The sequence below is a fragment of the Astatotilapia calliptera genome, chromosome 14, assembly GCF_900246225.1.
Source record: "Astatotilapia calliptera chromosome 14, fAstCal1.2, whole genome shotgun sequence".
NCBI classification, from domain to species: Eukaryota; Metazoa; Chordata; class Actinopteri; order Cichliformes; family Cichlidae; genus Astatotilapia; species Astatotilapia calliptera.
In genome coordinates this window covers 6350558-6368332 of record NC_039315.1, presented here as the reverse complement: position 1 = coordinate 6368332, position 17775 = coordinate 6350558, and the positions used below count along the sequence as shown (strand labels likewise).

Genomic DNA, 17775 nt, shown 5'->3' with positions numbered 1-17775 from the left:
AAAAGCGGAAAACATTATCAACCATGTTGCGGCTGGCATAATTCTCCACTCATTATCGTAGAACACATGTAGGTAAGGGCACGCGCTGTTTTTCTTGGCTAACATAACATGAATTTCCACAGCAACTGTTCAGCGCTCCAGTGGGTTGAACCGGAGATGCTGATCATGTCGGCACCCTGTATTTAGGCGTAAATAAATCCACAATGGCATGGCATTTTGCACAAGTCAACAGACTTTTTAAGCACGGTTTAATCAGATCTGACTTAAGTTCCGGTGACCACTGAAAGAAACGTTTTGGCTCTCTACTCATTCACTTTAAAATTCCAGCCCAAGCAACCGAACAGAGCCACTGCCATAAAGGTGCTGAGTCCTAACAGTTGCCACTAGAATGTAAACGCGTTAGTATTTCATTTTTATACTTTCTTGCTTCCATTTCAACAGTATTTCATATCTGTAGCTGTGACATCACTGTTTCACAGTATCCACAGAAAGGAAATCCACAAGGAAACAAAAGTAGCCAGATAATCAAACACGACTGAAAAACCTTTTAAATGCTAATTTTGGTCAATGCACTAGAATACTGCGTGGACACAATTACTGTAAATACAGCAGTTTTGTGTAAAACTCACTGTTAATTTTTGACAGTTTATCTTTGTTTTCACTACTAAATGCGCTTGTTTGAATGCCACTACTACTTCCATGATGTACTACTCACAGTCCAGCGCAGCATGATCTGTGTGTCGCTGATAGCATCCGTGGATGAAATATGAGGCCCAACCACTGGACGGTCTGTCTTAGGAGGGCTTGTTTGCGGCACTTGGTACGGCTTCGAGGGAATGCTGTGGGGGCTCTCACCGTACATGTTCATGGCTGCCACCCGAAACTTATAGGTGGATCCTGAGTGAGAAATACAACAGGAGCAGCAGTGTTACAGTACAGTGTTGCTAAGCAAAAGCTAATGTTGGATTTCTTAAGCAGGCAACACTCATATGATGCTGTTAGTTGGTGTATTGGAACTGAAAGGGGAAAAACAGCTGATGGCACAGCATCTGAAATCTTGTTAATAGTTGAAACTTTATATTATTTATAATATATATACTATTTGCTGATGTATGATATGATCTGTTTTATCTGGTTTATAAAGTTTGAGAAGCCCTCAATGCTTTGACCATAAAACTTTTATTTTCCCTTATTAATAATTGTCCCTGGGTATTTTATTTTATTCTCACTATTACTTTTTCTCTTATTTTCACATCAGCATTTTTGCAGACCAGTGACAACTACAAATCAACATAGACCAAGAAATAATAACAACAACTAATTGCTGTTTATCAATTGTTGATTTCATTGTCAGTGATGGGGTAAAGTTTTTGCGAGCATAAAGTTATTTATAAGAATTGTGCTATTTTTCAAATCTCCTTAAAAAAGGAAATTCTCCTCTGGGCAGATCAATCATTTTCTGCATCACTGGACTGTAGAGGGAAGTTGTGAACGATGTGTAAACTCACCAGGCTCCAGATTGCGAACCTCCACAGACAGCTTCAGAGGTGAGATGTTATCTGCAGCCACAACCCACTCGGCACTGCGGCCGCGTCTGTACTCCACGCGGAAAGCTGTGATCGGAGAGCCGCCATTGGCTCTCGGGATCCAGGTGACGTATGCTGAACTTTCAGTCGCCATGGAGATGGTCGGGCGATCGGGAGCCTCTGGAACTGGTGAAAAAAAGCAAATAGGAATTAAACTCGTACCTGTCATTACTGCATCTGAATTCATGCAAACGTGATTACGGAAAAAGAAAAAAAAGTAAAGCACGCACATCACAGGGAAGCCACAGAGGGATGTATACTTACTGCCTGGCCCCTTAGTCACAGAGTTAGAGAAGGCAGGAGCGAGTAAGACAGAAAGAAAAGAGGGTTAGTGAAAAGATTAATGTGAGTCTCAGCAAAGTAGGGCCTGCTTGTGACGCGAGTAAGTCAAATGCACACACACAGATACACACACTCATTTCTGACCCTAAAGCTGTGTGTAATCTCACAGCATCTCTCTCCCAAAGAGTCATTACGGGGTGTCAACTATCATCTGACTGTTTGTACTCTGAGGCACAAAGAAACAAAGCAGACCACATCTAAACATTAAGCCCTGCGATCTGTTTAACACAGTCTGGTCATGAACTCCACAGTAACTAGCTACATGACAGAAAGCCCCATAATTTTCCCCAGAAACATCCCACAATCATTGTCTGCACAGAGTCCAGCAGCTGCAGCAACAACGCAGGGCCTTTCAGACAGTCTGCGATTGTGTCGGCACCAACCTCTGTCATGTATGACAACTCCAAAGTGCGTGTTGGGGGTTTTGTCCTCTGGAGCTTTGGGTGGCACGGAGATGACGGGAGGCTTGGAGGGATTCTTGTTGGGGGAGGTGCTCTTCTCTGAGAGAGGAAGAAGAAAAGCTGGAGGTAAGAAAAACATCAGCACTGCCACCAGAGGACACACTTCAAACATCAGTTTTGTAAAAATCTGCTTACGGCTGCATAAAGATCTGTGTTTTAAATTGCACACTAGGACGTGTTTTAAACAAAATGGGCGTATAAAACCTGCAAATTTCTTAGTTTACGGCAGGCCTTTGAAATTGTTTGAGGGTATTTGAGTTCTTTGTATCTATTTGGTGACTTGTAATGGTTGTAAAGGACTGTATATTTTTATAGACTTCGTGGAAGCATAAAAGTTTATGGATTTAGTATTTCTCTACCAGAATTGGATTCCTAAAAGCAGGAAGAGGTAAACAGAAGACACATAAAAATGCACGTTACTCTTCTTCTTGTTCTGGTAGAGTTTGGTTGGACGCAGGAGCCCAGAGGTTGGCATTTTGATGGTCCTGGACTATTTTGTAAATGAACCACCCCGAAGATATAATCATATCTGTGGTTTTTGGCAGTATCCCTGGCTTTGCATATTTCTGACCAGGGAATATTTTGTAACCCTGCTGTGGTAAAGCACAATTGTTATTGTGTTGGAATACTTGCGGTCATTCTTCTTTTATTTGTCTCTAAACAGACAAAAAGCATGTTCACGCTTGTCTACGATGACTGACACCGGTCATTATGATTGTGTTCACAATGGTGACTGGACGACCTGCTGGAATACCTGAACAGGTAAGGTAATAATCTACGATTACACTGAGTAAATGGCTGCATATAATAATAAAATTTCAATAACTGTCTTCATTGATCTGCATAAGATTTTATCATTTTTTCTTCATTCTGTGCCAAAAGCCAAAAGTTGAAGGCACTTTGTTTGGCCTTACACAAATCACAAATATCAAGCTAAATCCCTCAAATTAATATAATTGCGCAAAAACTACACTAAATCTTCTTGCAACCCTAAACGAAAAATTCATTGTGCTTTGCTCATTTTTCTGTCCTCCGGAGACTGCTATCAGCGGAGAACATGCTTCTGTTTCTTCTCCGACAAATGTATTCTCTAGCGTCTGCTCAATGTTAGTGCAAAATGTCCAAAAACAACCAGACCCTCCTTAACTCAGCATGGCCCTTAATTTATTGTTCAATCTTTGTAGCTTTGGTGGAAATGAGAGTAAAGTTTTTTTCTTACAGCATTTAGCAATTCCCAGGAATATTAGCAGATACTGATTAAATAGTGTTTGAGAGTTTTCTTCATTATAAGCCAGTGACTGGGCTGACCTTTGCCCGTGCGGAAGGTGAGCATGGCCGGCTGACCCTCGCCTGCTGAATTTCGAGCCACCATCAGCACCTCATAGAGACTTAAGGACTCCAGCTCTGACAGCCGCAGGGTCTTCTCACTGCCAGGCACACGGACCGTGTGCCAGCTTCCCACCACCGTTCCCATTTCATCAACCTGACACACAGACACATACAACAGCATGACTAAAAATGACAGTGATAGTTAATAATCCTTCGTATTTAGTCTCAGTTTAGTTTAGAAGCCTGAGCAGCATCACTAACAAAGGCTGTGATTTACACAGGTGCTCCACAGTCACATTTTCCAACTCCAGCAAAACCGATTCCTGCCAACAAAGTTTAACTAGCAGTTTTATAGTCAGAGTGAGACGATTTCTGAAGCAAATATTTTAGAAGGAAAGTGAACAGCCTTTTATTCATATTCATATTTTCAGGGTAAAATATGAGCAAAATATTTCAGAAAAACTAAAGAAAAAGATTTTTCCCTACCTTACGGTATTTAACAAAATAGGCGTTGATGGGATTGCCTCCATCGCGCCCCGCCTTCCACTCCAGATCATACACATCAGGCTTGTGAGTCTGAGGTGGGCTGATGATGATGGGTGCCTCTGGGGTAGGACGGTTGCCGCTCCTATCAGCCGGCAGGTTAATCGGATCTCCTTCGTTTTCTGTGAGGAGACGCTCGTGGCCCTCGTCGCCCTGTATCGGGTGGAGTGACGGTGAAGCTTCAGGCAGCGCACCAACAGTGGAACCCGACTGTGAATCTGTCAGTGAGGAAGATCAGAGATGATTAAAGTGAGATGTGATACAGTCGCATCAAAGATCAGTCAGATTCACAACAGACTTTGTTAACTTATGATCACCAGGCCACATCAGCTCAAGTCTCAGCTGATACCCTTTTACACATGCAATCTGCAAGCTGCTTTTCAACCCACCTCCACAGGTGACTCATCTTTTCAGTGCAGACTTAATCAACATCAAGTCTACCGTCAGTGATGCCTGCTTTGTTCTGTGTAGGGGGTCTTAGTGCAACTTTCCTGAGTCATACCATTAAATACAAATGACTGTAGATGGAAACGCCTATCTTTGCTCATACTTTAGGCAGAAAATAAGATTTTGGAAAGTCATGCTTTTCATGGCATTAGGCAAACAAATGCCATAAATAACCGTTAACAGTACTATATTTGTTGATCTCATTTTTGTGTTGTGTATGTTCACTTTTTCCAATACAATTGTGGATCTTTGTTCAGTTTTGTACAGCATGGAGGAGGAGAAAGCACCAAGAAAAGCTGACTAACACAGTGGCCCCGCCTGTGCACAAAGGGCAACTTGCTGGAAAGTTTTACATTTGGAACAAATATGTGTACAGTGCTACATCAAATCACACTTTGCTTTTTTTATTAAATCCTTGTCAGAGCCAGAGTGGTCCACCTGGGCAAATCATGCGAGCTGGGAGTCTTATTATGGCTGACATTAGCTTGGCAAAGTTCAGGTGAACTGTTGGGTTTTTTTCACAGACATTTAGAAGCCACAAAACCTGGGACTGCTCAACTTTGAGCCACATCTCAGAGGTCAAACAGAGTCACAGCTGAATATTAAAAAACAAAACAAGTGAGTAAGGAGGTAAACACCGCAGAGGCACACACACACACTGCAGGGTCCTGGGTCCAGTTTCAGGCTGTTTTTGGTGTATGTGGGACCGGTTCACTTTGTAAAACAAACAGGCCTAGAGCTGGTAACACTAGACCTGATCCTGGGACTGTAGCCAGCTGCCACACATTCCACACACCAACCATTAAAATACCGGAGAGAATCAGACCTCAGCGCTACATCCAGCCCTCCACACGTTCCTGTTCGTTCAGCCCTGCAACACTCTCACCTCTCCACAGCTCTGACTCATAGCTCAACCACAGCCAGGGCTCCTACTCTGACACAATGAGAGAGGAGGAGGCGATTAAGGACACAGCGACCTCACTATTCTGATGGGAAGGAGTGGTACATTACAAGTGCTAGTAAACCAAGAAAAAGATACATTGCCAGGTTCTTCCCAGAAAAAGGTCATGGCATTAGAGGAGAGCACCTGGGAGTGAATGTGGTGGTAAATCATGAAGGATTAAGGACAGAGACAGGAGCCTGGAAAGAGCCTGCTGGAGGACCTGTGGATACCTCCTTCCTGTGAAGACGGATCCAGTAAAGAGTAAAGTGTTTTGACTCCTCTTGTTTCACAAGTTTCAGGCAGTAAAAAGGCCAAGTCTTGCACTTAATGATCTTCTGTCACTGATAACCAACAAATAATGACTTTAGTGGATAACTTTGTGATTAGTTTGCATGTTAATTCATAAAAGGTCAAAGAAACCCAGACCACAGCATGATAGAATAATGCACATCAGCAGGTAAATACAGGGTGCTGTCAAACCAAATTTCTTTCTTTGATGAATTACTATCACAGGCTACATAAATCAATAATACTGTTTAATTTGAATGTAATAGCATTTGATAAGCTCCGGTGCCTGGTACCTGATAACAAACTGAATTATCAGCTTGTTTTGTGTATAAAAGTGGTCTGCAGCAAAAAATATTCATTTCTGCAGTTTGTGGAGGGAAGCAAACGTTTTGCAGTGAACCCACCTGATGGTGACTTGTACTCCCTATGTTCTGCATGTAGCCGCATTAATCATTCTGAAGATAGCAAGGAGAGCTCAGGAATGGGGCCTTGGAGTAGAAGGAAAGCTTGGGGGAGACTGCAGGAGGAGGAGGAGGAGGAGGAGGGGGATGGTTGTGATGTATTAATAAATAAAAGGCAGTTGTGTATGATGTTGACAGCTGGGTGGTCTGGTCCTCGTCATAACCCTCCACGGCTACTCCTTACATTCCAGCGTCCGGGGGCTTATCCCCGACGGTGCGCACAAAGCTCACTCTCACGCTCAAGCTCAGTTCAAGGCTCAGGAGGAGGGCGGCCTTGGCCAAGCCTCCCCTGCCAGTCCTTAGAGAAACACGTACATTCACACTCACAAAGCGAGGGCTCCCTGCAGATACTGTATGCACAGGCCCCACAGAGATCCCATCTGGTAAGATGCCTTAACCCTTTCTAACAATACCCTAAATTTTTTGTAACATTTGCAATGCAGTGTATTTCTTGGAACTTCTAACTTTCGGTGTGTGGAACATCTTCAATCTAAGACTCCTCCATTTGTGATGCAAATGCAGGGAAAAGTCTAAGTAAGTTTTGGATATACTGGCTGTCAGATCTCTGCACTCTCTTGAACATAATGGGACCAGATGGCACTTGTCTTGTGGTGCGCAAAGTGATAAAAGAAAAAAATATCAGCAGTGAAATCATAACCCAGTTACTGAAGAAATCTCCAAAACCAGACACCGAAACAATCTAGCGGCACGAATGTCACTAAAGGCTGAATGAAAAATAAATATGTTTGGTTTTGGGATGAATTAAACCTAAGAGAAGAAAACAACCTTTAGTTGTTCCCAACCTAGGAATCAACAAGGCAATCCGGTACAGCTTTTGTTGTTTGATAGAGATAACTGATCATACATACCTCCTTGAGTTGTGAGCATTCCAAAGGACTGCGCTGAGCTAAAGCCATTGTCCAGCAGACACTGATAAACTCCCTCATCCTGTCGTGTCACATCTGAAACAACAAGTGAGGATCCAGAGATCTGAAAGCGATGTGAAGGGGTGATGGGCTCTGCGTTGAACAGCCAGGTGATGTTTGGAGATGGATTTCCTTGGGCTACACAGATAAAACGAGCAGAGGAGCCGAGAGAGGCGAGCTGGTTCCCCGGTCCCTCGATGATGGAAACAGGCTCTGTGAAGGTGAGCGTGAAATGTTAAACATCTGCATCAAACAGTCACCACTCACACTCCTCTCTCATTGTGTTTTTCTTACCGAGAACCTTCACAGTATAGTTAGCGCTGACGAGAGTCCCCTGCTCCGTCTCAACAGCGCAGGTGTAACTGCCTTCATCGCTTCTCATCGCCCCAACAAAGGCCAGATTGTTGTGCTGTCGTTGGTGAGAAGGCCCCGGTATGACCTTGCCATTCTTAAACCACTTAGCTGCAGGTGCAGGACTACCAGACACAACACACTCCAAGGTCAGCGGCTGTGACTTCTCAATCGAAACAGTCTTTGGGGTTTTGGGATAAACGATCTGCACTGAGGAGGAGGGGTCTGAATCTAAACAAACCAAAAAAAAGACAAAGACGTTCGTTGGTCTGACATAACAGAGCAGACATATAAACGCTTCTCCTTGATTTAACATCATCTAACTTACATTTGACGGACAGCTTAGTGCCATGAGACTGTATGACGGTCTCCTTGGTAACAGGGTTCACTGCACCACATTTATACATGCCCTGGTGCTGGGCTGAAACAGAGATAATCTGGAGGTTGCCAGATGGAAGTATTAAATAGTCATCTGAAAAGAGAAGGAAAGGATTAAAGTAATAGGAAGGCCTCCACAGTATACAGCCAGCATGCATCACACCACAAGCAGATGAACAAAAGGGGACAAATGCATGGATTCCTTCATAAATTTTCAAAATGAATGACCAAATGGAAGTGTCTGTTTTGAGGAAATCATATTCACAGATGGCTTCACCAAACTTTACTTAACTCCCTCAAAGTAGTCTTCACTTCTTATCAGAGTCTCTACACTGGAACAAATTATTTTTAAAATCAATAAAAACAAAGCAATAAAAATGAAATATAGAAAATCAAATGTTTATTTATTAAAACAAGAATACTATAGAAGGAATATGTACCAATCAAGGAAAATTCATTTGACCAGATTCCATTAAATCTAAAACTCTGCCTTGCACTTATATCACAAAATCACATGGAAAATTTACATGTAATGAAAAATTTTCATAAAGCTCAAAAATACTCAAAAGGCCTCATAAATGAGAGCCACCTTTATCTCCCTTTGATAAGTGATAGTATATATAAATAATATTTAGCGTAGTGCAGTGTTGCACTTTTTAAATATTCTACAGTCTATTTAGAGCTCATGAATAAATAAAGAAAACTGACATAAGTGGTATTTTTACAATTGAACACTTTTTGACTTTTTCAGAGAACAGCATATACAGTTAGAAAAACTACACATTTATCTGAGTTTCAAACATACCTTTTGAAGCTTCCACCCAGCCCCCCTGTATCCTCAGTCTAGGAATAGCTGGAGGAATGCTACGTGGTAGAGGACACTCTATAAGAGCAGTGCTCCCTTCCTGCACTGATAATGACCGCCGTTGGCCATCTTCGTATTTTGATATTTCTGCATGGATAGAAATAAACACAATTGCCTTAGTTCAACTTTCCTTGAGTCCAGAATATCAGACATTTAATATCTTCTGAGCATCTGCACAGTCAGTGACAAAGATGATCAGCACTACTTGAGCTGAGCTGTTTGTGTTGGACCACTTGGCTTGTTTATTGTTGCAGTGAGTGATTCGACTCATGCCTGATACAGTTCCAAAGCAAGGTCAGCCTCTTAGCATACTGTCCAAGAGCAAGAAGCATCCCAGCAGGAACATGCTGCACACAGGAAAGCCCAAAGCTCATTAAGGATACCGGTCAAGAGGCATCTGGAACGATGCCCGAGTAAAAGCTCCTACTGCTTCCTTCCCCTCCGCCACTCAGCAGCAGGCAGCTGAGGATAGGCATTCTTTCTAAGTGTTCAGCAATCACGAAATAGCCTTCCTTTTCTCAAGGCCATTTCCTCTCTTTCTTCATCACTGCGCTTTGAAGTGAGCGGGAGCATGCACAGGACTCTAATTCTCTGCATCCGTACCTGCTATGGCAACACGCGCGTAGCGGCTGGCGATGGCGGGCCCGTGGTCTAAGCGTGCCACACACTGATAGACACCAGCATGACTGGGCATAAGGGAGGAGATTGTGAGGGAGCCACTGCCAAGCTCCACACCAGGCAGAGTGTCCCGGTCCAGGGGAAGGCCTCGGAAGCGCCAGGAGACCACCGCTGATGGAGGACTTACAGAGCACTGCAGATGGACAACAGAGCCTTGACTCTGAACCAAGGAGGCGGGCTCAGAGTGGAAAGATGGATATTGAGCTGATGAGAAGACGAGAGCAGAGAAAAACAGGTTCAGACATGTGAATTAATAAACGGCAGGCTTGCTCAAATTATAAATCAAATTATAACTGTCGCATTGTTGTTAAAGCTGTTTTAATAAACTTACACAATAGAGACTGACCGACAAATTACTGTGCAGTATTTGCCAATACATTTCTTAAAGTAAAAGGCAGAAAGATGCTTGCGATAATTTAGAAAGAGTATAATCCAACAGCCTGTCAACAATTTCCCTTTTTTCAATAGAACTGCTTTTACACCAATAATTTCCAGTATTAATTTGTTTTTTGCTAGGGAAGACCAAAATGTGTAATTAAAAGGTCCAAAATATTTACTTTGAGTTGCACAAGTTAATTTATGGCCAATCAGGAGCTGAATCAGGAACACGCCTCTAAATCATCCACCTGACACTGAAAATATTTGCCTTTATTATTAACTATCTGTGTGTCCTCATTTGTGGACAGCATCCACTGTGTTTGTCAGCTTTGAAGCTGATCTTCTTCCATTTAAAAAAAATTATTCTTTGCTAATAAAAGTAAATAGAGCTGTACAACAACTTACATGAGCAGGTGATCAGCAAAGACTGGCTGAGACACAGCACAGTGGACAGGAGGACCCTTAGGCCACTGTCCATGGTGCACTTTGACCCCTGCCAGAGGCCGTGTTGTCCAGTAAGTACGTCCACGTCTGTTCAGCAAACCTGCAACACACAGATGAGTAGAAAAACATATCAGGCCGCAGCTCTGCAGAGAAACATGGCGTCATGTACGCGAGCGCAAGAGACGACATGTAAACAAACAGCAAAGCAAGGAAGAGGAAACCAGAGGTGGGGGGAAAAAATCAATTAAGTTCCCGTTGAATCCTGAACGACAATCCCTCTAATCTTCACGACACATCCTCTTTACACACTCCTTGATCTACACCTCCCACCCTCTCTTCTGACCCCTCTTCTCACCCACTTCAGTGTCTGTGTGGAGGCTGGAATGTCCAGCCTCTCTGCTTCCTTCTCTTCCCACAAGACCGCTGAGATCTCCTGATAATGGAGTATCTGTGGAGAGACCGTCGCCTCACTCTTAATATCACTCTCTTGTCACACTGTGTTGCTTCCTCATAGGTTCAATGTAGCCTGAAGTGCAGGCCAGACACACACGGTAAGACAAGAGAAGAGCCAAAGAGAGAGACAGAAAAGAAGTGGAGGGCACGTAATTAGGAGCATTCCTCTATCCTTTTCAACCAGACCCCCCTCCGAATGCAACGCCTCCTCCTTTTTCTAAGAGTAATCCGGGCAAGCTTTGATCCCAGGTTCCTGGTTGCTAACCAGGGTTTGAGCCTGAGGCTGGCGGGACAATGGTTGTCCAGCTGTGATATTCACACTGGTGCTTCGTGGCTCGCAGACATTAGCGGAAGGGCCAACCGAGGCTGAAGGGTGGGTCAAATTAAAAGCATGATGCCTGGGTGGGAGCGGCGAGGCTCAACAGGTTTCTAACCCTCATTCTCTAACTAAAACATTGTTTCGTCCGCCCGACAATCAAGCAGGTCAATTTGGTTAGCCTCCTCTCGAGGGTGCAGTAGGGCTTGAAAAAGACCTGTTGGCGTGGGGCTACAATGAATATTTATTTCTGTCGTCAATTAATCTGCTAATTACTTTGCCAAAAAATAAACACAGGGATGTGAAGTGCTTACATGTAATTACAGTAATGCTGTGTGTATTAGGAGCACAATTAGTAATGTGCAAACTGTAATTAATGTCTCAAGCTTATACTGTAAAGGTTCAGAGCCTCCCACAATGAGACAGGCCTATTGTACCAAACTAAAACCAATGAAGCTTTCTTTGTAAGAAGATTAACTAATACAATTTTACCTTGTCATGTTAAACACCCAATAGCAACTCTGAAAGTTATTGCCATGAAGAGCAGTGTAGTTGGGATGAAAGTGAAGGTCAAGTCTGATGATAGGTGTGGTCTAACCCACGAGTAAATAGCGCTGGAGTCCATCCCACTCTCACTTCACGCCCTCCTCAGACCTTCTTTAAATTTTCATCTACTGTATTTGGTGTATAGTATATAAATATGATTAACTGGGGTAAAAACATTTTCTATGAAGGGTTCAGTCGAAACAGCAGTCTCTGAATTTGGTTACTGTCATGGATAGTGTGGCCTTTCGAGACAACTACACAAGGGGGTGTGAATGTTTTGCTTTTTTACATATAATTTGCTCATTTAAAGACATCAAGAGAGTGGCTACTTTAATGGACAGAACAACACAAGGTACTCTAGCAGCCAGGCCAAACTTCCACTAAATCGACCCACTGAACTGGACCTCTCCATCAAGTTTGTGACATCGACAAGTTGTATTATACAACCAAGCAGGTAAAGTGGTCCTTTTGAAGCTTCAAAATGCAGCATTTAAGACCAATAGGTGACACCCCTGCACCTCTGTCTATATTTTATATGCAATCTAGTGGGGCTCGATATAATCAGAAGATGCTTTCTAGCTTTATGGTGGTGAAAGGTTCATAAATTCTTATAAAAGCCACAAATGGCAAGTCAAATGATTTATTGTGCCAACGCTATGTATATGCATTGCTAATTAGTTAACACTGTGCATTTTTTAAGGTCATTCTGAATGCTGGGGCTTTTGCTGCCTTCACTTGATGTATTCATACCCACTCTCTTCATCTTGCTCTCTCTCATTCTCTCAGAGGGCATACTGAGAGGAGAAGGATAGAAGAGGCAGGAAATAATAAACTCTTCCAGCTCTAGGCTCACGCCCCTGATCACCCAGAGGTCAAAGGTTATGGAGGAGTAGCAAAAGAGCGAGAGGATGAACCAGCGGGTGTCTGGTGGCTCTGGGACAGCTCCCAGAGGTTACCTCCAGCTGTCTCCGTTTCAATTACACACACTGACACACACACAACTAAATATTTAAAGCAAAACAAGAATAAAGTGCTTAAGAATTAATATTTAAAAATGAATTCTTTGTGAACCCTCTAGCCTGTAAGCTAGTTTACAACTGCCGAGTTTCAGGAACATGCCATGATGCATATGGTGTATTCTTTGCATTTTAGGCTCCATATTAACTGTGTCCATGCTACTTCACACAGATCAAACTTACATCTTTGCAGGCTGGCGTTTCTCCAGCCCACAAGTTGCAACAGGCCCTGCACACTACCCCCATGTCATCAGTGGAAACTATCTTTCTCTCTCTGCCGGAATAATGATATATAATTACAATAATAACAACAGTGCTAAAACAATGAACAACCAAGCATGGGCACACTGGCACACAGTACGGTGAGAAACCGGAGCTTTTTTCCCTCTGGCTACCTTTCCTTCGCTCTCTTATTTTAACCTGTTCAGTCCTCCCATCAGGAGGGCCAGTTGGGCACTAAAGTTCTGAATGGATGCCCTTGTGTAAACACACACACAGCTGCCTATCTGCCCTATTGATCTGGCACAACGAGGAAACACAAGGGCATCATTCCTGTTTCTTATCTTTTTGGCTTTCCCCTGACATCCGCCACCATGAAGCCTCCTCAGTGGAGACAGACACTGTGAGGATATCTCTTATCTTTCATCAGAGACTAGTCCTAATGCTGGCAACACTGGCTGCATGGAAAGGCAAGTCCAATTTCCTATTTCCAGACACCCAGACAAAAGTTGGAGTGGTCCTTTTACAAAGGGGAAGTCCCTGTCAACTGGAGCCGGATCAGCCTGAGACTCTTTTTTTCTTTTCCTGTGTTAATGGTGGAGTGTTGATCTCACTCCTCCACATTTTACCACCTAAAAGGAAAATATGTGGTATTCCCGTTTTCTTTCTCTCCTTCCCGAAAATCTGATCTTATGATACTGTCTGTTTTTGTACTCACGGTGTGGATGCATGGCCCTTCTCAAGGCAGGATCGAGCAGCTATAAATCGAAGTGACATCCTGCATAAAAATCAACTGTGCACCGTTGAAAGATGATACACCGAAAAAGAGTTTATTAAAATAAAAAATTAGGTGGATGTGTCAGCGAGTTCAAGTGGAAACGTTCCTATTTTTTTGGGTGTGGGGGGTTGACCCATGTGTGTTTGGCAAATCTTTGACTGACACTTGGCTTAACGGTGCAACTGCAAGAAAAACATCAATCTCCTGAGACTTTGTAACTCTGTTTTCTGTGTTGTTTTTTTACTTCATCTGTCATACTCCCTTCCGGACAACTCCACAGTACAGATATATGATTGAGAGGCACCACCTTTATTTTTCTATCAAGGGAGACATTCAAACAGAGGAATAAAACCATCTACCCCCTCACAGGACAAGCAGGATCCCTGGTGATGACACAGGAGAAAATAAACACACTGACAGGCTGCCCTCAGGGAAAAGAAAGGGATTTGAGTTCTAGGGCGATTAGCACCTGCACCTCTTTTTTGGCCCCCTCTCTGCAGGAACTACTTAAAGCCCCATCTGCCCCCATGTGGGACTGGCCCATATCCCTGTCATATTGGGTAAACAGGGACAAAAGCAATGCAGCGAAGCATCAAAGACCTGGAGGGCAGAGGAAGAACAGGTCACAACTGGTGCTGCTGACTGAGACAGGGGCCTGGCTTCTCTGCTTCACAGAGAAACACAGACACCATGATGCAGCCCTCCAACATTAATGCACTAATTTTATATCATGTTTTTATCATAAATGACTAATAATGAATAGTAGAAGAGCACAAATTCATTAAATCAAAAGGTTTAGTTTAAGAAAGAGCAAACTGTTACAGGTGACCAGAACCAATTGAAGCTTAGAGATAAAGATGTCAAGGGTAAATGATCAGTGGGGTGTAAGAGAAAGGGCAAGTCTTTTCTGGTATGATGGTCTAATCTGACCTGTGTGCCGAAGCGGATTCACATGCTATACCCCAAACCTGTCTGCACTCGCCCCACATCTCACTGACAGAGGATCTGCAGCACACACATTCCTCAGTTCCACAAAGAGAGAGCATGACAGACACACAGAAAAAGACAGAGAAAGACACACACACACACACACACACACACACACACACACACACACATACACACAAGAGATGGGAGATAAATTCTGAATGATGAGAGGCAATGGGGTAAAAAAGCTATAACAGAAAAATAAAAAGAAAGGCTCTCTGGAAGAGAAGTAAAAGGAGATGTGTAGGATTTAAAAAGGTGAAACATTCAATAGGAGGTGAAAAGTGGCCAAGCCCAAACTTCTTTCTCCTCCTTTATTTGGCTCGGAGATAGAAGCGTACAGATAAAGACATCCAAAACTGCCAAAACTGACTGATGATTCAGCCGAGCTACATTCAGCTCAGCCCAGAAACTTTGGAAGACCCGACTCATAGAACAGACTCTAAGGGACCATTATGGGCTTCTTGTATTGGTCTGGGTGAGTCCACCGAGGCAGCCCGGGGCCACCGAGAAAAACTAATGAGTGGAAACACTGGGCCTCTGGTATGGCCTTACTCTGTCTGATTGAAGACTGAGATCTTATTAAAAGTGGGACTGTCTTAGACAGAAGGGGGTGAGCTAAAGTAAGGGAGAAAAAGACAGACATGATTTGGAATGAACTGAGGGAATTAGGGAAAGAAAGGGAGGGTCCTTTTTGTTTTACAATGAGAAGGAGGTTTTAGTCTATCCATGAGACAAATCGACTGCACTTGTCTGAGCCTGAGAAAGTTAATGAAGGTGTCTCAATAAAAGATTTAAACAGAGTTTTCTACAGCAGACATCTTCAAGGACAGGCTACTTTTGAGACACTTGTTTCTCTCATGTCTGTGTGCAGCTGACAGACAACCATCAGTCCGGGAGGCGCAGGGTGATGACGAGGCCAAGCGGGTCCCAGAGCATCTTGACGCCAAGGTCCTGACTACAGTGCTGTTGTACGGGACAGAAGAGCAATGAAAGGAGAGGCCCCTGGGGATCAGACAGTCACATCCCACAAAGCCCTGTTTACCAAGGACACACACCCCGTTCCCCCACCTCCTCCCAACAACGCCTCCGTTCACCAGAGTCCGACCCTCCCAAAGTGCCAGGGCCGGGACCTGGGAGACAGTGCTAATTCTACCCTCAGGCTTGTTGGCCAAGGAAACAAACAGAGAGCTGAGAGTGGATAGAAAGAGGGAGGGGGTAAAAAGATTGAGACAGAAGGGATAGAGACTGAATGGTACAGTATGTAAGACCCATCTTAATTGGCGATTGTTCTGCAATGTCTTGTTTTTCCTGGGAATCTGTGCGGGGGAGGGACAGGAAAGTAGGGAGGTATGGTTGTTTCCCAAGGTCCTGAACAGCAGGATTAACCACAGGGGCGAAACTCAATAGCAGCCTCGGACATTGGAAACAGATCCCTGGGTATTGCCACCATACAAGGCCACCTCGAGACCTTTTGCAAAGCGCATGTAACTAACAACCCTACCCCATTGTCTAAGCTCTCTGGGCCCTTCCAACTGATTTCACAGGCCTTTCAGCCCACAGGGGAACGTCTGCTCAGACGAAAAGGTAATTCTGATGGAAAGAAGGCATGCAGAAGAAGGCCTTCTTGCCCGCAGGGTGCGTTATAACACTGATCTCCAGCATGTGCCAAGACGTTGATTCATCATGGCAAGTGCGAGGGGAGCTGGGAGCTTGTGCAGCCGTGGCACCGGGGGCAGGAGGCCACAGATTTACATTCCCCACTATCAGTCCTGATTAGAGAGATGATGGGAAAACATGCTGATGCAGGGGAGGAGAAAAATGATCAAGTTTGCCAAAAGACTTGAAAATGTCCAGCTCTGCTGTGGGAGTCAAGATGCTATCTGTGTTTTAAATGCTGTTGTGTGGGCTATAAACCATGGGCATACAGCGATCCAGCTGCCCCCACCCTTTCTCCACTAAGCGCAGTCTCCCGTCCCTCCCCAGCTCTCCTGGATTCCATCACTGCCCGTGTCTCTACAGCAACAAGCAGCAAAGACGCAGACAAACAATTCCTGTTCAGTCTCCTCCTGATAGGTCCCTGGCTGCCAACCAAAAGCACTTTCAGACTGAAACATACATTAAATAATGTAATTTCAAACATGTGCAGCGAAAACAAAATGACAAGGTGTCCAAATAGATACTAACAAGAAACTCAGTTTCACAAAGTCAGGATTTAAAACCGGCCAGAAATAAAACTGAACTGGGCTGCCTCAGCAGCTCTTCTTCATTTGTCACTCGAGAGGCGTGAGAAAGAAAGTGCACACAGACATTTTCATTTTTTCATAATGATAAATGCACTTTGTAAGTATAACAGAGTAATGGCAACATATTCATGCTGGAGAGGAGTGTGTGTGTGTGTGTGTGTGTGTGTGTGGACGGGGTGAGGAAAGCCTCATCTGCTAAAAACTCCCCAGCCACCGGCACAACAAAAACAAAGACATGCAAAAAGGTTAAAATATAATTAGTCTTCTTCACAGATTCCACAAATCTCTTGCAAAAACCCAAACAAACCAACCCAACCCCCCCTTACACGTACAAGCTCGAAGACCCAAAGATAAATATACAGTCCCAAACAGAGTGTGTAAATGCTTTATTTAGTTTGTCTAAATGTTTATCCGTCTCTCCTTGTAACGCTCCTCTTTTGCTGCGCAGCCATCAAATGATCGCAAAACAAACTCGGTGGCGATACATCAACACTCACATCATCCGAGTTTCCACTTCTGGCTCCTGGTCAAACTGTAAAAAGCTCTCCGAAATGTTTAGGGTCCCCGCTGCTTACTGCTGCAGCACTGGAGGTGAGAAAAGCTTTTGGGAGATGATGTAGTGCTGCAGCGGCGCCAACAGAAACGCAACCTCAATGACAACACCAAAACACAGCGGAAATAGAAAAACTGTGGCTTACGGCAACTCTGTTTTTTCTTGTCTGGGTTCGTGTGTTTGCTACTGTGTGAAAGCGCCGCGAAACGGTGACAGTGATTTACTTTACTTTGTTAAAGTC

At 43.8% G+C, this 17775-nt stretch overlaps 1 protein-coding gene across 2 annotated transcripts in view; it reads right to left on the bottom strand.

Annotated features, from left to right (window-relative positions):
* cdon (cell adhesion associated, oncogene regulated) overlaps positions 1-17775 on the bottom strand; it is a 32033-nt gene that overhangs the window by 8045 nt on the left and 6213 nt on the right. For both annotated transcript variants that reach the window (XM_026192176.1, XM_026192177.1), the window contains exons 2-12: positions 10382-10520; positions 9524-9802; positions 8861-9007; positions 8006-8149; positions 7621-7908; positions 7270-7539; positions 4205-4479; positions 3698-3872; positions 2312-2428; positions 1509-1712; positions 716-897 (exon numbers count right to left, since the gene is read on the bottom strand). In XM_026192176.1, coding sequence (XP_026047961.1) covers positions 716-897; positions 1509-1712; positions 2312-2428; positions 3698-3872; positions 4205-4479; positions 7270-7539; positions 7621-7908; positions 8006-8149; positions 8861-9007; positions 9524-9802; positions 10382-10454 — 2154 coding nt within the window. In that variant the 5' untranslated portion in view covers positions 10455-10520. The remainder of the gene's footprint in view (positions 1-715; positions 898-1508; positions 1713-2311; positions 2429-3697; positions 3873-4204; positions 4480-7269; positions 7540-7620; positions 7909-8005; positions 8150-8860; positions 9008-9523; positions 9803-10381; positions 10521-17775) is intronic.